The sequence below is a fragment of the Corvus kubaryi genome, unplaced genomic scaffold, assembly GCF_017639235.1.
Source record: "Corvus kubaryi isolate FWS band 111438036 unplaced genomic scaffold, C.kubaryi_AGA036_p1.0 78, whole genome shotgun sequence".
NCBI classification, from domain to species: domain Eukaryota; kingdom Metazoa; phylum Chordata; class Aves; order Passeriformes; family Corvidae; genus Corvus; species Corvus kubaryi.
In genome coordinates this window covers 3,867,246-3,891,078 of record NW_024582065.1, presented here as the reverse complement: position 1 = coordinate 3,891,078, position 23,833 = coordinate 3,867,246, and the positions used below count along the sequence as shown (strand labels likewise).

At 44.5% G+C, this 23,833-nt stretch overlaps 1 protein-coding gene across 1 annotated transcript in view; it reads left to right on the top strand.

Annotated features, from left to right (window-relative positions):
- The window catches only part of BRINP1 (BMP/retinoic acid inducible neural specific 1), an 87,033-nt gene extending 67,230 nt beyond the window's left edge, over positions 1-19,803 (top strand). Inside the window, exons 5-8 of the mRNA XM_042052335.1 lie at positions 343-448; positions 7,157-7,393; positions 12,716-12,938; positions 18,096-19,803. Of these exons, the coding sequence (XP_041908269.1) occupies positions 343-448; positions 7,157-7,393; positions 12,716-12,938; positions 18,096-19,236 (1,707 nt within the window). The 3' untranslated portion in view covers positions 19,237-19,803. The remainder of the gene's footprint in view (positions 1-342; positions 449-7,156; positions 7,394-12,715; positions 12,939-18,095) is intronic.
- The last annotated feature ends 4,030 nt before the right edge of the window (positions 19,804-23,833 follow it).

The following is a 23,833-nucleotide window of genomic DNA, read 5'->3' as shown; positions in this document are numbered from 1 at the left end:
AGAGAAGCCAGGGAATAATTCCTCTACAGGCTTCTGATGTTCTCCAGTGGCGATCGTCTATGAGAAACATCAATAAGCAGGATCCCATTGCCAAGCCCAGAATAACCTGAGGTACCCTGAAGAGAGCAGCCACAATTCATTCTGATTTTTCAGCTTGCCACTGCGCCAAACATTAGCAGTGTCTGTGCAGGGTGGGGCCTTTTTTCCCAACTAGGGAAGATGTGCTTTGGGTTATATCAGCTGGTGACAAGGAGTCCTTTGAACTAAAAGATTTTAAAAGCCTGGGGAAGGTGTGAGGCTGCAGTCAAAGGGAACGTTCTTTCTTTTCTACATCCTGTGTAGGTAACAGAAACTCGGACCGGCCCCCTGGGCTGTAACAGCTACGACAATCTGGACTCTGTGAGTTCTGTCCTTCTACAAAGCACTGAGAGCAAACTCCACCTGCAAGGTAGGGCCCAGGAACCAGGGAGTGGGGTGGAAATGGGAGAGGGGTGCCCTTTCTCTGAGCCTTTTCCCCTCTTCTCTTTGCTGTGATACTGTTGTGTCTGGAAGTTCCCTGAAGCTTCTGGTGGCTTCACATGAGGCTCAGCTGAGCAGAGCCATGGCTGACCCCAGTGAAGTGTCTGAGTGCCCTCTGCCATTGAATTTTGATGGACTTCTGTGTATGATACACACACCAACATAAAAAAATGTGACCTCTTCCATCAATATTGAAGGAGAATTCTGCCCCCATCTCTCCATCCCTCCCGAATCGCTGATTTGTGTAAGAGGTTTGCATATCAGCTTTTGGGACTCTCTAATGACCATAATCTTTGGGAAAAGTCACAGAGGTTTTATTTGAATGCTAGAAGCCATGGCTTCAGTCCCAGATGGGGAGCTAGTCCAGAAGTCAACAGATAGAGGTCATGGCTGAATTAATAAATAAATACATGCTGGTTAGCAAGAAGTCAGCTTCAGTAGAAGGAAGAAATTCACTGGGCATGTAATTTACGAAGGTTATTCCCAAGTTTTTTACAAAATAAGGAAATGTGGTATTTAATTGCTCATTTGCCCAGATGGTTTTATTTCTGGAATCCTTGTACTTGCACAAATTTTAATTTTTCAGATGAATGGGTTACATTACATCTTCCGCTTTGAGTATAATTTGGCAAGTGCTGTTTTAATCTTTGGTTTCACAGAAACTGGGTTTCATTTACCAAGTAATGTTGTGGATATAATATTATTGTTGTTATTATTTGCCATTAAAAATCATAGGCAAGTTGTTTTCACTATGCCAGTGATTACCCAAATCACTGAGTTCTGGTTCTTACCTAATTAACAGTGAGCAATTTGAGGGGTTTTTTACACTGTGCTGATAATGAAAACCCAAGGATGACACATGAGATAAGTGGGGAAGCAGCTAAATCAGTAGGCAGCTTGGGTTTAGGCAGACAAGTGGGTAAATCAATAGACCTCTATTGGTTATCTGATCCTACAAGAGAGGAGATAAACCAAGGGGTGGGGAAGGAGGGGAAAATTAGGAGACAGAGGGGATGAGGCTGTGATCTCTGATGGGAGCAGACAGAGGACCTTGAGGGTCAACCACAGGTGGGTTTCATGCTCCATGGCTGAGCCCAGTGCAGGGAGGGGCTGGAGCCAGGCCAAGGGAGACAGCAAGCGAAGGGAGGAAGGTAGGAGCTCTTCCTAATAGATCAAAGTGACCTTTAAGGCTCCACCTGCATTTTCTACCTAATCTGGAGTGTGGTTCTTGGGATAATTACCCAGGATCCTTCCTCTGCTCTGAGAGGCCTCATTAGGAATTAGTCACAGGGCTGCAGCAGGTAATGGATCGTGACCAAGTCTCCTCTGATCTGATCAGCAGCCAAGCATGAGCTGCTGACAGAAATCCATGTTCCTGCCTTTGTGTCACTCCAGCTCTGAGCCTGGCTCAATAAAAGAGCAGCTTCTTCATGACAGGGAGAATTTCTCTGTCTGAACTTGCTGCCGCCCAGCCCTGGGAGTTGGGGTTTCAAAGCTGTGCCTTTCAGGAGAGACTGAGTGGACTGTGGCACTGATTGCCATGGTCTGGTTGACAAAGTGGTGATCAGTCAAAAGTTGGACTCGATGATCTTGGTGGTCTTTTCCAACCTAAGTGATTCCATGAACCCATGTAGGGTTTGGGCAGGTTGATTTCAGGGGAGGATGGTGCAGGGTGTCTGGTGCTGCGCTTGTGGTTACTGGGACAGGAAAGAATCACTAATTTATAAACCAGTATCCTGTGGGCCCAGTATGCCTGACATGCACTGGGGTATATATGTACACATATATACACAATATTTATCCCAGGAGCCACAGAAGGTCTCCCTTTTTCCCAGCACTTCCTGGAGCAGGATCCCTGTGGTGACGCAGGGCAAGAAGCCAGCAGCTCTACAGCAACGTGGTGGGAAAAGGGGAATTTGTGCTCCCTGGACAAGTGTCCTGGGCAGAAATTGGAAAATTTGACTGAAAAAAGCAACACCTTAAAAAATTTCAGTAAATCCAAATTTCAGAGGCACATCCTGTTGTATTAATACTGTTATTGACAGTATATGTCAATAGTGGAGCATAGCACTATTTCAGTGAGGTATAATGCTTCTGTGCTGTTCTAAACTGTGCAAATAAACAGGAAATGTTGCATATCAGGTCATTTGCTGCATCAAATATGGTCATATATTATAATAGTATATATAATGCATGTTATATGCAATACTTATATAATATTACATATATTATATTACTATATTTAATATTATATTATTATAGATCTGTAAATACCCTTCTATATTATACATATATAACTACATAGAGAGATATATTATATACCTATATAATATATATGATAGTATAACATTAGAATTTACATTACAATTACTATTAAAGCTTTTTCCAAGATGGGCAGAACAGTAATGACCAAAATGGGCAGAATGGTAATGAAAGCACAAAACATTTCAGCTTTTCAGTGCAGTGAAATGAGGGAGTATGAAAAAATACATTTAGAAAGTCAAAAGTGCTTTTGGAGTCAACATGCTCTCACAAAATGCTTCAATGAAACTGCATTTTCAACAGAGAACTCTTCTGTGGAAAATATTTCAAATAGCTTTAATTTAGAGCTGGGGAAATTTACCTCTTTTAATGCAGGAAGCCTTTTATATACAGTCTAAAGCCAACATCTCTCTCTAATAGTTTCTCTAGGTGAATTAAGGACATGTTCCCTTGTCAGACACTTCATATGCTGCCTGTAGTTATCTAAGATAAACTTATACCAAATTGGTGCCTCTCTTCATTTTTAAAGAGGAATTTTATGCTTTACAAAGTGGCAGAATTCCCGCTCTGATCAGTAAGTTACCTTCAAACCTAAGATATTCAAGTCAGCAGCAAACTTACTGTGTGCATCTGTTATCATCTCCTGAGGCTGCTGTTGGGGATGAGCCCATTCCTTGTGCCCCCTGGCTTGGATTGAGGGATTGTCCCCATGGAAATGGTCCAATATTCCAGTTTTTAAGACCAGCTTGCCTCTCTTCTTGGCTGCTGACAGGAGGTTGTTCCATCAGTAGACAACAGTGAAAGATTGAATATATATGTGTTTTTCTGAATGCTTGAAATACCCAAATAAATTTGTTAGAGAACAACACAGCATTTGGGATATTTTATTAGGGTTGTGGCTGGCAGCAGGGCTTTCCCAGCTAGCACAAGCTGCTCTGCGGGGCTGTTATATTCCTTGGGATTACAGCTTTCCTGCTTTACAGATAGAAACTGTAGCACCAGAGCAGTGGTCTCAAAAGATTGATGCCACCTGTGCTTTACTGACAACCATAACCCACTGAATTGCAGCAATATTTAGTCCCTGGGCATGGGCTAGAACTACACATGAAAGGGAGGATTCCAGGACTCGGTGAGATGCTGCTGCTGGCACAGTGCTTGTAAAATCTCTTGCTGAGGTCTGATCACAGAGATGCTCAAAACTAAAGCAAAAAAATTGATATGAATCTACACTTGTCTAGGGATGATGAGGAATCTGTGAATATTTATGTGTGTATATATATATATATATATGAAAGTACTTCTGTGGAAATAGGCACAGCTGTATTTCAGTAACACTGATTTCTTCCACAAGGAAATTCTTGGCTGGAAGATGTGAGTCACATGTAAGCCCTACAGCCTGTTTGAAAGTCAGGGGGTTGTGTTTGGAGTGTGCACACTGGTGCTCCTATGAGTGGCTGGATTTGGGTGTCACCTGTGCAAACACAGCTCTGAGTGTGTGCTTCTTGTCAAATGCTTCAGGTAACTGATGGATAAAGCAAAACCGCTGATGAAGTTAAGTATTTATATAAGTGCTTTGACGAGTTGGTGCTAGGTCAGAGGTAAGAGGTCTGATTGCCCCTTAAACATGATATTATTTCTTACAAGAGGAGGTTATCCTGGAAATGTTATTTTTTTTCAGAAAGCATGAGTTTTATGGGCAGAAAGAGAGTATCCACGTGAAGCACTGAAGTGTTAGAACGTGTTGTGTTCTGGAGATTACAGGGTATTCATGTTTCTGCATCTGCTGGAATGCATGGAGGATGTCCCTTGGAATGGGAAGTGCTTTCCCTGAAACTTCAGTTGCTTTTTTCACCCTATTCCCTCCAGGAAAAAATAAAATAAAAATCTCCAAAGTCAGGATCGTTCGTAGATGGGACCAAACAGCTTCTTGTGCTTTATCCAAGTTAAAATTCAAAGAGAAACTATGGAGAACTTGAGAGCCTGAGGTCATTTGATCATGTTCGAAGAGCCAGAGCAGGTTGCTCCTCCATGAAGCAGAGTGGAAAATGTATTCATGGGACTTGGACCATGAATGAAGAGTCAATGCACATCAAGAAGTCCAGCTCTGCTCTCATGTGAGCTTGAAAGCTCAGTGAGTACAGCTGCCTTCAGGCTCTCCAGTCCCCTTTGTGGATCAGTTCTCCAATAGCACTGCACTTTCATTCCATCCTGAAGGAAAGTTTGGATCCTGGCAGGTGGGACCATCACTAATACCCATGTGAGGATTTGACAAGGGACCATCCCTCTGTTGTGGTTGTTTCAGATAAATCAGAGAATCCCAGAATGGTTTGGGTTGGAAGGAACCTTAAAGCTCACCCTGTTCCACCCCCTGCCATGGGCAGGGATACCTTCCACTATCCTAGGTTGCTCCAAGCCCCATCTTACCTGGCCTTGGACACTCCCAGGAATGGGGCAGCCACAGCTTCTCTGGGCACCTTGTGCCAGGGCCTCACCACCCTCACAGGGAAGAATTTCTTCCTAATGTCAAATCTAAACCTACTTCGTTTCAGTTTAAAGCTGTTCCCCCTTGTCTTATCACTACAATCCCTAGAAGAGTCTGATCTTCAGGACATCCTGAAGACAGCAGGAAGAAATCTGAGCTTCTTGTTGAGACACATCTCAGAAAAGACCAAAGGGACCTCATAATGATGATCCTCTGCAGGCCAGTTGTGAGGTGTTTGCAGGGATGCTGTACTGGTCGGCTCTTTGTGTGTTCCTTCCAGTCCCCAATAGCAAAGCCAAAAAGGCAGCAGGATCTGTGCAGAAACAGTGCCACTGAATGCCAGGCTTGAAGTCCTTCCCTGTGCAAGTGTCACAAACATATTCCCAGCTGGACAGTGCTCCAAGATCATCCTGCCTGGAGGCTGCCAGTGGGGTCAGGCAGAAGGGCAGCTTGCTGCCACCAAGCATGGTGCTCACCTAGACCAGGGGGAGAGGAAACAGGGCTCCCTGGGCCTTCCACAGCCTCCTGAGCCCCCAAACCTGCTCTTCCAGAGGGACCTCATTAAGGCTGAAGTGCATCTCTGGATCCAAAAGCAAAAGGGTAATGGGGGTCCCAGGGTCACCACCCGTGGCTTTTCTCTTGTCTGAGGTGAACACAACCCATCAGAGATGGACCTGCACACCTGAAAGGGGTCACAGCCCTTTTTGCCATTCCTGCACACTTTCATCCTCTGAATTATTGTCTGATTTTCATTCCACTCCCATGAGCTGTCAGGCACAAATCCAGTAATTCAGCACAGCAGAAACACAAACAGATGGGTAATTGACCTGCGTGCCTTCATTACACTGGAGTTCAGTGCTGCCATTCAGGCCATCAACTCCTCTTGCTGCCACTCCAAAGTCCCTGGCCTTTTCCAAGTGGGGTCCCGTGAAAGGCTCATTTGGAGTCATTGTCCTCTGCCTCTGCACCACAGACACTGACAGGGGCTGACAGGCAGGACTTGCCAGATAGAAACAAACAGCTGTGAATCCTCAGGGAGATCCATAGATAGTCTGGAGGAGGACAGGATGGAAAACCATGTACACTGTGCACAGGGCAAACACTTAAACTCTTAGTACGTCTTCTGGTACCTGAGCATGGGTGCACTTACACTAATGCCTGCACAGATGGATGGATACACAAACACTTGCCATGGAGAAAGGACAAGGGGATAGATCTCCCTGCTAATGTAAATCTGCTGAGCACCACTGAAATCATTGGCACTAAATCCATTTGCACTTTTATAGGATTTGGCAAGTAGCCTTCCTAGCAGGGAGCAAGCTGTGAAGGCTCAGGTACCCAACTCCTGTATTTATGCTGTGGGAGCTGGGCACTTAACTCTGTGAGGGTCTTTTACAAATCCACTCTTGTGTTATTTACCTTTCTTCTGTTTTCCATTCCTTCTTATTTTCCATTTCAGTGTGTATTTTCCTTTTTTCTATGGTACCAAACCCATTTAGTGTCTCTCAAAACAGGTAAGAGCAGCATAATGCTCATTGCTTCTGAACTAGCACTTGGTTTCAGGAGACAAAAACAATCACACCTGGGATTAAGGGAGGCTTTGCATTCAGGGGCTTTGTACTGTGCTGGGATCTGGGAATGGGATGAAAGGGTGTTGGGAAGAGAGAAGTTACTTGTCGCCCTTCTCCCACACACAAGATGGGCTCTGTTCTCAGCTAAATCACTACTTGCCCTGGAGGGATGCAGGTGGTACCTTCCTTATTCATGACAGCTTTTAATTCTTCACCATAACTTTCCCAAACTGCTAATGAAACAGGTTTTGAGGAATAAATACCTGAAATTACTTTTTAATTTACTTTTTTTCCTCCCATAACCCTCTTGTTCCCTCTCCAGGTCTCCAGATCATCTTCCCTCAATATTTACAAGAGAAGTTTGTCCAGTCTGCCTTGAGTTACATCATGTGCAATGGGGAGGGCGAGTACATCTGCCGGGACAGCCAGTGCGGCTGCCAGTGCTCTGAGGAGTTCCCTCAGTGCAACTGCCCCATCACCGACATCCAGATCATGGAGTACACACTGGCAAACATGGCCAAGACCTGGACAGAAGCCTATAAAGATCTGGAGAATTCAGGTAACTGAGCAAAACTCACTTTTTCAATTCATGGCAGATTGTATCAGGTAAAAATATTTTATTCCCTCAGTATAATGCTCTAGTTTGGCTAAAAAATAGAGGATATTGAGCTCAAACCCAGGATCTTAGTCTTGAGGGAGTACCCTTTTTCCCTCTATTAAACACACAGACAGGAACACACACCACACATGGTATTATGTGTACAGGGATATTTTCCATGGAAGTGTGTGATTGGTCAAAAATATGATTTTTCATACCAAACCATCTCCAAATCTCTCTTTTAATAGTTCTGTGGAGAATCTTCCATAATACGAATGATGCAGAAATTGCTTTTCAGATTTGCATGAATGATTTATTCTGCTTTGGTGAAAGCAATTCAGAGGGAGAAGAACACACAGGACAGATGACACCTCCTTTGAGGCAGGGAGAAGAAAGGAAAATGACTCCTCTCTCCTGCAGGACAATGTCTGCTGCTGGGAACATTTCTCTTTTCCATTTTCTCCCCAGGTGAGGCTGGGGGTGCCAGCAGAGTTTGTTCCACATTGATGCTGGTAGTGGGAGTAGTTTACCCATAGCAGGTGTGTTGTACTCATGGGATACACACTCTTGAGGGCTTGAGGTAGGAAGGAGCAACATTTCAGTGAATTCTATCCTTTCGCAAGTGGCCTACTTGCCCCAAAACCACACAGGCACCAAGCAGAACTTCATCAGGAACTTGTCCTTGTGTTGACTCTCATCTTTCAGTTTAACCAGCTACTTTCCAACACATTTTCTTCAATGATTATTGTCACAACTGCCCAGATCTCCATGTCAGGGAGGAAAACTCTGAGAAAAGAACCATCTAGCTAAATTCAAGAAGAATTCTTCCTAAGTTTTCATTCTTTCTTCATGTTGAAGGTCACCATAATCCCTTTAACAGCTGAAATGCAGTAGCCTGTGATGTTTCCTTGAAGGGCTCTTGAGGATTTTCTTCATACTTCAACATGTGGCCCCTGCTGGTGTTTCTGCTGCTGCATAGATCCTTATGTCCCACTCATGCTGTCACCTTGGTGCTCAGCTGAGCAGTCAGAGTGGGAATTAATGGCCTGAGGCTAATGCCCATCTTGACCAGATCGCCCCATGTACCTTGGGGAGCCACAGGGCTGGGCAGTTCCAGGAGCAGGTCACCAGCTAACGAGGTCAGATGTTTTCTGTGAGTTTCTATGGGTTCATGGATGGGGTGGGTAACACCAGGGTAAACCAGAAATGTGGATTTCAGGAGCTTTTGCCAGCTCAGTACTACACAAGTTTACAAGGATTGCTGGCAGTGCTGGCCAGCACAGCTCTGCCACTGGTTATGTGTTACCAGTTGTTAGTTCTGGCACAGGATCTTCACATAAGGTGCTCAAGAGTCACAGGTTGGTCTCATTAAAGCCCTTCTCTTCCCAGGGGATCTAACCCAGGCACTGAGAAGGTGGGAGCCCTGTGGAGAGGGGAGTTCCAGTCCCACAGTCTCTGTCCCTGTCACATTCTGTCCTTGCTGCACTCGATCCAAGCACAGGCCAGGGTAGATAATTATATTCAGGCTCCCTCCCCTTGAGATTTGAACTGGGGAAGGTGTTTTTCATTTGCCATGTTAAAGTGACATATTGCAGTGCAATTTCTGCCATATTCCACCCAGGGCTGGAGGCTTTTCAGGGCTAGATGGAGTGATTATCTTTATGTCTAAAGATGCTGCATCTGATTCATCACTTTGATGCATCATGCGTGAACTTATCCTTTGAGATGGAAGTTGCTATCAGAAAAGACTGCAGTATTAGTGTTTTGCTTCTTTGTTTTAATAAATATTCCCAATAACTAGGGGATTTTCTTCATTATGAACAGCAGAGGAGAAATCTCTGATGACATCTGAAGGCTTTTCCAATAAAGTGGACTGAAAGTCACAGGAGTGCTCTGAAAGCAAATACCATTTTGCACAGGAAGCTACTGAGAGCCTAAAACATTTGTATTCTGCTTCTGGTCTGTGTTGGATCCTCTGTTAATCTGAAAAAATCATGCAGGGTGAATCAGGAGTTGGTGTGATTTGGAATAGTATCTTCAAAGTCAAGGAGGATGCAGTGAACTGAAGCTGCTTTGAATCAGCTCAGGAGTTTTTTTAGCCCTGTGCTTCACTGCTTGTGTGTAAATTGAGAAAAGTAACACTGCTTTATTCTTGGCATTTTAGAATGGCTGGTCAAAAAATTCTGTGACTGTGGATTAAAAAACCCCAACTTTTAATTAAGTCATTAAGTGGAGTTTTATTTGTTAATTTGTTTGTTTTTTTCAAGACTACTGCCTTCTGATGTAAATGGGATTTTTTTTTTTTTCTTTTTAACTCTGGCAAAAGGAAAACTTAATCTGTGAAAGGGATGTCTGACCTGTCAATTCCCTGAGGTGGCACTTGTGATGCTGAGTCATTGCCATGGGACTGCCTTAGGGATGGGGTGACTCAGCAGAAAGAGGGGCCAAGCTGCATCACGGGAGGTATAGTCCCAGCCATCAGCAAGGTTTTCTGTGCAGAGGAATAAAATAACAATAAAGGCAAACAGACTTTTAATTAATTGGAACTTCTTAGGGTTAAAAATGAACTATTCCCAGAAATAATGAATATCCCCATCCATACTGTTGGTTTCCAGGCAGAGTTATAAATAAATATAAATAATGAAGAAACGATGTTGGTTTTAAAGTACTTTTTTTCCTTCATCACCCTAATTTTAAACAACCCCATCCAGCTTTTATTTTGCCAGATTTGCTGCTCATTTGTTTTTCCCCCAACGTTGCACTGCGGTAGCAAAACGTACACACTCTACTGAAACTCCTGCCTTGCCCGTCTCGATGAAAAATGTAGCACATTCATCATCAGAGGGAAAAGAGCCTGGGCTCCTGCACAAACAGGCTTTTGAGGAAATTGATTTATAAGGGGCGGGAAGCAAATGCAAGGCTTTTACTGCTGAAAGGTACCTGGAGTAATCAGCATGGTCAACAGAAGCAATTATACATGATGGTACTTTCAGAGACCCGTGGAAAAGCAGAGAGTCAGGTTTGGGGAGGAGAAGGGCACTGGAAGCAGCATTAAAACCAGAATGAAAACCTGAGAGATGACTTAAAAAAAGGAATCTCTTAGTTATCTTTGGGGGAGAAAGGAGATAAGCAGATGTCCCATGGATGCTGGTAGTGCAGTGATGATGATGATTTTTGTGAGGAGCTCAGTTACACCATGTGATGAGTAGGATGTGAACATCCATTTACCATCCATGTCAGGATGGGACTGACTAATGTACAGATATCCTTTGTTAGGCAGTTAAGTATGAACTGCAAGTTGATGAATAATAGGAAATCTGTTATGCAAATATCTTTAACTTTGTACTATAGGATGTAAATTATCTGGTCAGATTTTCTCCACTAATTCTGTGGATTATTTCTTTTTATTTGAAAAGATGTCAGCCTTTACAAGCTCTCATTTTCTGACTTTTTTCCTTTGCTTTTGTCCTCTTTTCCTTCTGAAAAGAGGATGAAGGAATTAAAAAAAAAAAAAAGGATTGGGAAAGTATCAGAAATAATGTAAGTAATGTACAGGAAAAGATGGCTGTACTTCTTGTTGTCTTATTTGAGAAGTTTATGGCAGGGGTCTAGTCCAGCCTCCCTCTAGAAGCAGGACCATAGCCAGCACTAGGTCAGGTCAGCCATGGTTTTGTCTAGCAGAGTCTAAAATGAGAGATTTTTATACATCTCTGATCATGTTCCAGCGCTGCGTTAACTCCAAGTGAAGAAAATTTTTTAGTAAATCATTTTAATTTCTCAAGCTGCAAACTGTGTATTGCTCCTTGTTATAGCAACTGTCTCTAAAAAGAGGAGTTTTGTTCATAAATGTGAGTACCTTCTGAGCAGTTGCTGCAGTAATTATTTATTCCTTGGCCTCCTCTTTACCAAATGAAACCAGTGCAGCTCCCCACACCTGACTTTGCAGAACTTGTGCTCAGGCCCTGGAGCATCTTGGTGTCCCTCAGCTCCGCCCTCCCTCTGTTCATCCCTTTTAGGTGGGTGCCCCAGGTGTAGCCTCAGTGGTGCCAAGAAAAGGTGAATATCAACTTCCCCAGCCAGCTGGATTCAGCCCAGTATGACATTTTTTTCCAGTGGAACAGACTGTTAACCCACCTCAGTCCCCAGGACCTTCCTCAGCTGGTTGTGCCCAAGCCTGTGCTGCCACATGGGGTTTTTCTCTCCTGGTATAAAACGTTGCTCTTGTTGTTATTGCATTTTATGGAGTTCTTATTGTCCCACTCATCGCATTTCTCAAGGTCTCACTCTGTCAAATATGGTTTTCTACCATCAAAAATTGAGTCATTTTTCCCTGAGAAAGTTGAAACCATCTGGTTTTTTCCCATCTGAGGATGTCCCAGCCTGGTAATCAGAGTCTGAGCAAACCACCCTTCTCAGGGAGGAAGGAAGGGGTGATCATAAACAGAAACAGTATCAGAATTTCTGATTGTGATGAAAAAAACCCCTCCAACAAACCCTGCATAATGGTGGGTTTTTTCATTATCAAACAAAATAATATGGAAATAAAGTGATCAAAAAACAACAAACACAACAAACAGCAACATTGAACAATATATTTTTCGATCAATTGGATTTGTTCCCTTTAGCTAAAATTGACACCTTTTGTTCTCACCTGAGCTCTGCAAACTATTTTATTTTATTTTCCTCATTACAAAATGCAACTCATTTAACTTCAAATGGAGTTAAATGAGAGGAAAGAATCAGAATGCTCTTTTTAAAAAATGCGAAAGCAGGACATTTTAACAGCATCCAAACCTTTCCTCTGGGGAATTTTTACAGCTTTGTTTTTTTCCCCTTTTTTTTAATGACACAGCCAAATGCTTTGCCTTCAACAACAAACAGCATTTCAGGAGCAGCTAAAAAACAATATAAATGGGAACTCTTTAACTGACAATGATTACAACTCCCAGCTTTTTGTTTATAACCCTTAGACTATAACCTCATGCTCCAGGGAATTTCTCTCTTTTTTTTTTCCTCCACCCTGTACACTTTAACTGTGTTGTTTCACCTTGATATTCACTATAGGGTTTTTTTTTTCCTGTATGGGAGCAGCAACAGCCATGGAATTAGTGGCTTCCTGGGGCAGAGTGACAGAACAGTGAGTTAATGGACATCACCTTCCTCTGGCAGCGCTGATGGCCTCGTCCATCACTGCTCTTTCTCCCTCAGCTAATGAAAAGCTTTGTAACTTTGTTACAGCTCCGAAACCTCCATATTTCTCCCCATTTCTTGTGTGTGTTCCAGATGAGTTTAAATCCTTCATGAAAAGGCTACCTAGCAACCACTTCCTGACCATTGGGAGCATCCACCAGCACTGGGGGAATGACTGGGACCTGCAGAACCGCTACAAGCTGCTGCAGAGCTCGCTGGAAGCCCAGCGCCAGAAGATCCAGCGCACTGCCCGCAAACTCTTTGGCCTCAGTGTCCGGTGTCGGCACAATCCTAACCACCAGCTGCCTAGGGAAAGGTACCTGCATCCTTCCTCGGGCACAGGGGGGCTGGGCTGGGGGGCTGGTGGAGCTGAGCTCGGGCTTGGACCTAATCCCAGCAGGCTGTGTTTGGATGTGGGTTGTGTTGGCATGGATGTTTGGGGGAAACGGTAAAATCTGGGAGTGGGTTGAAATTCCTGGAGGTGTAGGTAACTTTTGTCACATTCCTGATTACACTCACATCCCTTCAGTGTGGTTTTACCTACCCAGGGGAAGGGCATCACTTATTCTTTAAGTTCTGCAAGAATATGTTTAGTCTGTTCTGCAGACTAAGCTGCTTTTTTGTGGTTTTTCCTCAAAATCCACAGCCAAACTTTCAACCTCCACTTGCTGTTAAAAGGGACGTGGAGCACAAGGTGCTCCATTCTTGAATTGTGCTCCTCAGTATCTCCAGAGTGAAAGAGAAGCTTTAGTTTCACTTGGAATACATCACATTGCTGCTGTGAGAGGCAGAGTGGACCTGTAAAACCTCACTGAGCAGAAGCCTTGCAGGGTTATTACAGGTGGAGAGAGCAGATTTTCCATTACTGCTACAGCAACTATTGATATCTAATAATCCCCTCCTGCTGGCTCCTTTCAGCTTTAACCTGTAGCCGAGTTTGCTTCAAGTCCTTTTTGGAGACTTGCATTTCTGGATTTTAATAAACATCTCTTGCTGTGTCTTTCTACATTGTCTGGAATGAAGCAATACTGAAAATCTTATGGAAAAAAATGAGTCTGAGTACCTTTTCTTCCAAGCTTCTCTTGGAAGGGTCAGGCCAAGTTAATATTTGAAGAGAAACTGTCCACTTCCTTCGTTAGCTAAATATTCAGTTTCAAGAGAAAAATTGACAGATTGACTGCTGTCTACTGCTCTCATCCAGCTCCCTGGCTGCTGAACACGCTGACTTTTCATTTCATGCTGGTGCAGCTCAGAAAACTCTTCCAGGGCTTAACACCTCTTTAATTACCAAGAAATCTCATGTTTCAGGACAAAGATTTGATGGACTTACTAGGGATGAGGAGAAATATCTATTAAATGTAAGAGATTATGAAATAAAGTCTTTGGAGAGCTTCCTAAACCTGGCCCATCTCTGCCAACTGGCTGAGCTGTTCTGACCAGGCTGATGCTGGAGGAGCCACAGGCATGTCCAATGTGGATTTTATAGTTGTGCCACAACAACAATGACAATAAAGTGAAACAGCAGCAAGGAAATCTCCATCCAACCACGTTGCTCCAAAACATTTAGACAAATATGTCTCCAGCATTTCTCATCTATTTTAAAAACCCAGCCAAGCAGAAAGGGAGCCTCCAACTACTACAATGAAATCTGGGGGAAGGAGGATGGAATGGATGATGGCAGCTGGGTTTTTAAATGACTGATGTGCTTGATTTGTTTAAGTCAACATCAGCAGGCGTATTATCATTTCTTTTCTTGTTTGTCATTCTGCATCTGCAGCGAGGCAGGGGGGCAGTGTGGTAGGAGCTCTGTAGTGGAAGAGGTGCAACCCATCTTTCTCCTCACAGAGCTGGGAAATCCTCTAATTTTCTAATTGTTGCGGTACAGAGTGACAGAAGCTTATCAAGCATACCAGTGGCTTTGAAAGGATGGCAAGGTTCTATTAAGAGCAAGCCTCTCTCTCTTTAATACACATAATTGTAAGCCTGCATTATACATTCAAAGGCAATGTAAAAAAAAAGAAATGAGATTGCTGTTGATTGTCCTCAGGGAGAGGAAGAGGTGGTGTTTCCAAAAGGAAGATAAGGAAGGAAGAGTAGGCCTTCTGGCAATTAGGCTGATTCTCCATGACCCTTTGCAACAGCTAAGGAGACAGAGATATATAAAAATATAGATAAAGATATAGATAGACAGACAGACAGACAGAGGTATATTTGGTCTGGACTTCTTTTGTAAAAACCCAGGAAAGTTTACAGGTTTAAAACAGAGGCAAGTCTGTTGGTTTAAAAAGGAGACCACTCCTCAGTTAATAAAGCTTCGATGTTGAATGATCACCTGTAGTTTTATTTTAAAATACCGGATGTAAAATAGAAATAACATCCAATGGAGAGAGCGATTATACATGTTCTGGCCTCCAGCCAGAATATATCTCACAGCTGCTGAGAATAAAAATAGCATTTTTTACTTCACTATTCTGTACAGAAAACCCAAAAGTACCCCCAGAGCAGCCAGCACTGGTTGGAAAGTGAAAGGTGAGTTTACAAAGGCAAACTTTTCACGTCCCTGCCTTTTTTCCTTGCAAATAAAAAGAAAAATCTGTCTGGCTCCCTGTTTCCAGCATTGCCAGGGAACCACGTGTCCAGTGAGCAACAGTCAGAAAACACTGCAAAGTAATTCTCACTCAGAGCTTGGCCTGCATGTCATATTTATTTTCACTTTAGAATCATGGAATCATTGAGGTTGGAAATGACCTCCAAGATCAGTGAGTCCAACTTGTGCTTGATCCCCATCTTGTCACCCAGACCAGAGCAGTGAGTGCCACATCCAGGCGTTCCTTGGACACCTCCAGGGGTGGGGACTCCCACCACCTCCCTGGGAAAATTCTAAATGAAAATCAGTGGCTACTCTGGTACTGGATTTTAGCTGTTAAACAGTGGCTCTTTCCAGCATCCTCCTTCTCTGACACGTCTTAGGTACAGTGCTGTGAGTTACCTTCTGTCAGCTGAAGGCTTTGGCTGGTCCTGTGTATATTCTTAACCTGCCCCAGTTGCAAGAAAAAATGGGGTAATTTATACCACTTTTCTTCTCTCTCACTCTCTCACACTTCACACTGTCGTGTTTGTAGTCGATGCCCAGCTCTGCCCTGGATTCTGTATTTTCATTTAATTACATCCTTTATTGCTGCCATCAGCAGATGGTAGGTAGTCTCCTGTTTCATTTTCTTCTTGTTTTTTTTAGTCCTACTTGTGTCTTTGCTGAAAGCTGAGACATACACATGCACACAACAAAAAACAACCTCCTATCCTTCCTCCACAAAGCTCATCTGGGGAACAGGAATTTTACTGGTGTCCATTGCAAGATATCAGCTGAGGTTTCTTTCCCATTTTATTCTGCTGGCTGCTAGTATGAAGAAGGACAGAACGATCCAGTGATTTTTTTTCTAAGACAGAACACACCCAAAATGGACAGAATGTGGTCACCTGACTGTAATTTATACTGTCTCCCCTGCTTTGGCCTAGCAGTCCTTGGCCCAGGAACTCAGGGGCATTATCAACCCCTAAAACCTGTGCAAAGCATCAATCCAGCACTGCACAAGGCTTCAGATGGGTGAAAACATATTTGTATTGCTGAAAAGTGAGCAAAAATTCACCTGTGAGCAGAAGGCAGCCTCAACCCCCTGGGATGGTTTGAAAATTCTTGTTGCTGTCAGCTTGCGGCTGTGTTTTGCAGCCACTTTGTGCTGTGCTGTCCCCTCCCTCCGAGGCAGAGCTGTCCCAGGAATCAGGAGGAGCCCTGTGCACTTTTTCGAGGGACCTGGGCTGTCACTGTCTCCCTCTATAGCAGATATTTATGGAGGTCCCTGCCTTGCTCCCAAGCTCCCCAGCCAACCTTGTCCTTTCCACCAGCAGAAGAGCTCCTCTTGGTTGGGAACAGGGGAAAGAGACCCTGGCAGCCCTGTACCACAGGAAGAATGTGAAAATTGTCTGTTCCCACATCCAACACTTCCAAATTTTTCGTCTAATGCCCTTCCTTTTTCCTCACCCTGTCTTTTTTTCCCTTTCTTTTCACTCCTTTTCTTCCTGCTTTTCATTCCTGCCTGTTCTCTTTCAGTTGTTGGTGTTACTGTTTTTCCCTTTCTCCACCCCTGTTACTCCTGCCCACTGTGTTTCTCTCTCATTTTTCCTTTTACCTGCACATTTTCCTCTCTTTATTTCCCAACTTTTCTGCTTCTGCTCCTTGATTATTTCTTTCCTTCCAGCACTTTCCTCTGTTTTACACTCTCATCCCTCCACTCTCTCCCTCCCCCGAATCATCTTGCTGTTCTTTGCTGCTGTATCATTTAATGCCTTCTTTGATACAGCCTACAGCTTAATGATTATTCGGAGGTCAGGCGATGCAGGTGCCATGAATTTCACTAATCCAGCTCTGAGAGCCTCTGTCCATAATCACTCCTCCAGTTCTACAGGGGCTGAATCCTAATTTGTCATTAGCCAGTCCTCTCACTGCAGCACTACCAAGAACTTTTTGCCCAGAGGAGACAATGAAGTATTCATTAGCCAGGGGGAAGACGGAGGGGAGGGAGCAGCGGCTGCACAGAGAGTTCTGCTGAGGACTGTTGAGAAAGGAGTCGCTGTGCCCAGCTTTCCTGGGGCAGTGGGAAGGGGGAAAAGGGGGAAACAAGGCAACATGGCAAGTGGGTTGTGCAAAAAGTGAATGTGGGTTGCATTGTCATTTTCTAGGAGTTGTTCCAGGGCTGCAGGATGTGGAGTTGAAGGTGCTGACACAGCAGCTGTGGGAGTGGTGGGGCTCAGGGGTGGGTGAGTGGGGCTGATTTTAAGGGAGAGACTGCAAGAGGTGGTTAATTAGCAGCAATCTTTTGGGTTTGTTTAAGGAGGAATAGTTTTAGCAGCTTTGTCTCTGTGCATCCTGGCTTCCACCCTCTTTTCTGCTGTTCTGAGCTCTGCACCACAAGCAGAATTTGCAGCTTGCTTTGCCTTATCCTGTTATGGGTCTGTTTTTTAGAGGGTGGGGCCAACTGCCAGTGACCTGAAGAGCAGTTTTCTCCTGCTAGCCTGGGAGTTCTGCTGCCCTTGTGATGTCTGATAGCCCCACAGCCTCTGGCATGGCTTTATCAGCTCCATTCCCATGTCACTGTAGCACTGCTGGGATCCTTGGCAGAACACCGTGCCTGTATCAGCTCCTAGAGCAGAGTGAAGAGAGAGAGATCAGATGAGCATTTCTAACTGGTAGCTATTTCTTAGAAGGCTTTTGCTCATCACCAAAGGAGTAAACAGCAGATGAAAGATTCAGTCTAGAAATAGACTGGAATAGCTCCCAGATGCCTCAGCAGGGTATCGATGTTCCGAGAGCTCTGCCTCAGATATATCCCTGAAAACACTGTAGCTCCAGCAAGATGCCAACACCAAGTCCCTGTGAGGCCTTACTATGCTAATTCTTCCTTCTCCCCACCTGCAGGACGATACAGGAATGGCTTACCCGAGTCCAGTCCCTGCTCTACTGCAACGAGAACGGGTTCTGGGGGACCTTTCTGGAAAGCCAGCGGAGCTGCGTTTGCCATGGTGGCACCAGTCTGTGCCAGCGCCCCATCCCCTGCATCATCGGGGGCAACAACAGCTGTGCCATGTGCAGCCTTGCCAACATCTCCCTCTGCGGCTCGTGCAACAAGGGCTATAAGCTTTACCGAGGCCGCTGTGAGCCCCAGAACGTGGACTCCGAGCGGAGCGAGCAGTTCATCAGCTTTGAGACGGACTTGGACTTCCAGGACCTGGAGCTGAAGTACCTGCTGCAGAAGATGGACTCTCGTCTGTATGTGCACACCACTTTCATCAGCAACGAGATCCGCTTGGACACCTTCTTCGACCCGCGGTGGCGCAAACGCATGTCCCTCACCTTGAAGAGCAACAAGAACCGGATGGACTTCATCCACATGGTGATCGGGATCTCCATGCGCATCTGCCAGATGCGCAACAGCAGCCTAGACCCCATGTTCTTTGTCTATGTCAACCCGTTCAGTGGGAGCCACTCAGAGGGCTGGAATATGCCTTTCGGGGAGTATGGCTACCCGCGCTGGGAGAAAATCCGCCTCCAAAACAGCCAGTGCTACAACTGGACCCTGCTGCTGGGCAACCGGTGGAAAACCTTTTTTGAGACCGTCCACATCTACCTACGCAGCCGGACTCGGCTGCCCTCCCTCCTGCGCAATGAGACCGGCCAAGGGCCCGTGGACCTTTCTGACCCCACCAAGCGCCAGTTCTATATCAAGATCTCAGATGTGCAGGTCTATGGCTACAGCCTGCGCTTCAACGCCGACCTCCTGCGCAGCGCAGTGCAGCAGGTCAACCAGTCCTACACGCAGGGCGGGCAGTTCTACTCCTCCTCCTCCGTCATGCTCTTGCTGCTGGATATTCGGGACCGAATCAACCGCCTGGCGCCTCCAGTGGCCCCGGGGAAGCCCCAGCTGGATCTGTTCTCTTGTATGCTCAAGCACCGCCTGAAGCTCACCAACAGCGAGATCATCCGAGTGAACCATGCACTGGACCTGTACAACACCGAGATCCTCAAACAGTCTGACCAGATGACAGCCAAACTCTGCTAACCCCGGACTTAGCAATGGACACCTTGGTGATTGATCTTTTTGCTGTATAAAAAAAAATAAAACAAAACAAAACAAACAAACAAACAAAAAAACCAAAAAAAAACAAAAAAAAAAAAAAGAGGAAAAAGTAAAAAGGAAGAAGGAAAAGTGGGGGGAAAGGAAATGAAAGAAAAGGGGAAAAATAAGATTTGTAAAATGTAATTAATATACAAAAGAGAAAAAAAAAGAGGAAATTCTTCATTTGTTGAAAACTAAACCCGTTCTAGCAGCTGTATAAAACTGTCAGGCATGTTTGTTATTTCTATATCCGTCATAAAAGGGTAACACCGTACTCTCTCTTGACCTTGGGGGTGTTGCTTGCGAGTCCTCAGGGGCAGAAGAGGAAATAAAGGGAGAAGCAGAGAGAGGGGCAAACTTCTGTACTGAACTGTCAAGTTTTCTGCTATGCAGGTGCCAAGACAAAGAGACATAAAAAAAAAAAAATCAAAGCAAACAAACAAGAGTTATATGTAAATGTAAAAGAGCTACCATTATTCCTATAGTGGGAGTAAATGGTTAAAGATAAAAGATATTTCTTCTGTTGAGATTTATGCCAGCTTTATATTGAGTTATTCCCACAGCCTGTGCTGAGCTTTGCTGGAGGACAGGAGGGAATGGCAGCCCCTGGGGAGTAAAACTGATGCCTCCTTGGTGGGACCACACAGAAGAGGTGGAGGGTGGGTGAAGGGCTCAGGTGTCCTCGCTTTGGGATTTCCATCTTGGAAGATGTTTCACCAGAGGTAGAGGCTCAGCAGATGCTGGAAAATGGGATGCGTGGGGTTGTTTAGCTGACCTGCAGTTTGTGCCCTGCATCGGGCTGATGTTGCCTTCTGTGGTGCCAGAGGAGGAGCAGCACCTGTAAATCTTCACTCACTCATCTTTAAGGCCTTTCTACATAGTCCCTAAAGCAGAGAAAGCCAAAATCATAAAGGCAAAGCTGAGTTTGTCTTTCTGCCTCAGGTGCTGGGTTTTTCAGTAGCACTGGGTAACCCTCATCACCACAAAAACTAAAGCACAATGCAAGGGAATACATTTCCAAGGAAACCTGGAGACACTGAAGGGTACATAGGTCGTTTTTGTTCATTGGGAAAGGAAAAAGTCCTTTTTACTTTCTTATGTTTCTGTGGCTGTGAATAATATCCTTGTCTCACTTACACTTTGTCCACAAAAAAAAAAAAAAATTACAGCAAATATATGAGAACATTTTATGAAAATATATGCAAAATTAGTAAAATGGAGGGGTGGGAGGGAAGAGCACAACAACCAAACCTACCCTGAGTTTGCAAGGATAAAGCCAAATTAAAAAGAATTGAGTTATCAAAAAAAATACTAAAATAACCAAAAGGTGGGTAAATTTTTTTGGAATGTGTGTGGACATGTGTTTGGATTTAAATGAAAAATAGGATGTTGAATGGAGTGTGTGAATGTAGGATCAGCTGAGCTGGGTGATGAAGCCTGAGCACTGTGGGAGGTGAGTAGTGAGGTGTTTCTCTTAATTTCACTGGTTTTTTTTTAGTTAAAGTGGATTGAGAAGTGCTAGTGAGAGATTGGAATTCCTGCCCTCCAGAAAGGGAGAAATAAATCTCTGATCCTGATGGCTTCCAGAGCTGGAGGAGCATCCTGGGGAAAACAGATCTGAGCAAGGGGCACAGCCCTGATCCAAAGACCAAGATTCAGGTTTGGCTCAAGATTTAACATGTTGATTCAACTGACCTCCAAATAGTCTTGTAGGAATTTTGACTTTATTTGAAGACTTTGGCTGAGATTCTAAGACTAACATCAGTTCTGGAAAGACCTGAATGCTTTGTGGTGTTTGTCATGTGTCACCAGGGACTTGGGCAATTAAGGCTGGCTTCAGGTTTAATTCGTATGACTTAGGTTGATCTCATCCAAATTCCCTGAGAAGGACCTGGATGCCTTAAGGAAAATATACATTCACTGAACTCTCCTCCTGAGCTACCAATTGAGGGCATAAGAGAAGCAATTTGGGTAATCAGTATAACTCCAAAAAGGGGGATTAGTCACAAAAGTCTGTCTATTGGAGAATGGGTATCAGAAGAAGAGCTGGGTGAATTAAACAGCAAAGATGTTTATAGGGACATTTCCTTTAGTAGTAGCTTTTTTTCTCTACCTCGTATCAAGATCTCTCTCTCCCCTGGGCAGCCCACACAAGAGGCCTCAGGTTGCCCATTTTTCCCAGTGTTTGTTTTTCATTTGCCTGGTCTTTGCTTTGTGTAGCAGAAAATCATATTAGACGCCACCATTCCAAGAGTGTTCTTTATAGATGTGACATTTCTGCCTCAGCTTTCTGATAAGAGAACATTTGGCAGCAGTCGTATGCATGGAGGTGAGTTTTAAGCAAATAGTAGAGAGTATTCATGGGAAATGAATGTCAAATTTGTAATTATCAGTAGAAATAATGTTCCTGACAGTTACATCCATCTAAGCAGGGAATAGAAATGTACTGTTTAAATTACATGTATGACCCAAAGAGCTGACACTGGAAAGAACTATAGCTCTAAAAATACTGACTGCTGTTTCTGAGCAGCCTGAGCTGCAGCGTGCATGCAATGATGGGATTTGCTCATGGCTGGGAATAGTGACCGTGCCAACACAGAGTGAAATTAATTCGATAAATTCCTTTCCTTTGAGATAAGAATCCAGGTCTAGTGAGTAGAAGACAAAGAAGCTGCAATTAAATCTCAGATCTCATGGGTTACTAGCAGCACATTACCTAAAGTTCGCCTGGTGTTTCGGAACTGGTAGGGATAAAATCAATTGCCCTCATGTATCTTTAATGATGACTTGGGATGAGCAGCCCCCAGAATTTACTGCCTTCAGCAACGAGGGCAACTCCATAAACCTTAAGCAAGGTTTTGGGTGCCAACACAACATTAAATCCTGGCTGGCCCATCCAGAACCAAGTGGATGGTGTGGAGCTGAGAGAGGCACGTGAGGTAACATTCCCATCATGGCTGGGAAGGGGGAAGCTGGAGTGTAGGGAAACAGTGCAGGAAGAGGAAAGGAATTTTGGCATAGACATGTTCACCATATGGAACTCACCTTGGGAGTACCTGATGGTGCACCTAAATATGATGGCAAATCAACACCACGCAGTGGAGCCACGTTCCAACGTGGTTACATGAAATTTTGTGAAGGAATGCAGCAAAAATGCCAAGAATAAACTCCCATGTCCTTCAAGGTAGGGAAGATGAAGCTATTTGGCAGCTCTAGCACAATTTTGGGCTCAAAGCTTATGTCACTGAGAAAATGGCAAAAAAGCCAAACAAGCCAATCAAGTGTGGCCTGGGTGATGCTTTTGATGCTAGGAAATAAATTAAACAGGGCACATGCTCTGCTTCCACTGCTCAGTCCCAAAAGCCCTTCCCCAGGTAAGGGGCAGTCTGTGACAGCCAGATCCAGAAACATCCCCCAGGTTTGGTTTAGGGAATTTGTTCTGCAGGCAATAGGAGATGTGGAGGCATCTGACATCTGTCTCAGCAAGAGAAAGCAGTTCAGATCCCCCAGGGAGGCCACACCAGTGCTACAGTGGGGTTAATGGGCTCCTGAGGAAATGATGGTCATAAAAATGTGTTTGACAAGACAATGACTGGAATGGAGGGTAATTAACAGAGCAGAATTAGGTGAGGCCAGGAGAACACTTTCACCATAGAACTTGACCCACTAACCTGCATGATCAGTGGGTATTGTTGTAGAGTTTAATGATAAAAGGGATGTTCATACTCTCAAATCAGAGTAGCCATTCTCTGACTGTATGAGAACAAAACCCAGCTTCCTTCCTTGGCACAAGAAGGAGTTAGGGAGCAATTCATCAGATTGTCCAGCTTGCTCCTTGCTGTCATTAGATTAGGGACCACATGAAAGCTGGAGCTTCCAAATAACCCAGAGGAAAAAAGAAAACCAATGCCAGGTGTCCCAAAGCCAAAGCATGGAAAAAGCAGAAGGTAGGGCAGAGTCCCGCTTCCCTTCAGATGCAGAAGACTTCTGGGACCACTTTCCTCCAGTCACATGACAGAAATGCATTGGGAGCTTCCCAAGAAATCTGCTCTTTTTAAATTATTCAAATTTAGGCTCACCAGCCGGTGTGGCAGAAAGCAAAAGACGTCAGCAAGTCTTATTAACATGCTGATGCTATGGCTTCTGGAGTGTGCTGAATGTCCATTTGGATCAGGGCTAAGAGCACAGCATGGAGTTGCCACGGAAACGTGGGTAGGCCATTATTAGCTATCACATGGAATCATCAGGAAGAATCTGGACCTCAGCAGATTTGGCCTCCTCAGGGGCAAAGGGCACATCCCCAGAGACCCCCCCCAGTCAGGCCCAGTGACCCCCCTGCACAATTCCAGGAACAACCACATTCTGGAGCAGAAATGTCCTCTTGGAGGGATGAGAAGTAGGTGGACAAGAAAGGGGAGGGGGCAACAAGGGCAGAAAGCAGAGAAATAAATAAAGCATGGAGATCATCTCCCCTTTTTCTTTTCTTTTCCCTTCCCTTCCCTTCCCTTCCCTTCCCTTCCCTTCCCTTCCCTTCCCTTCC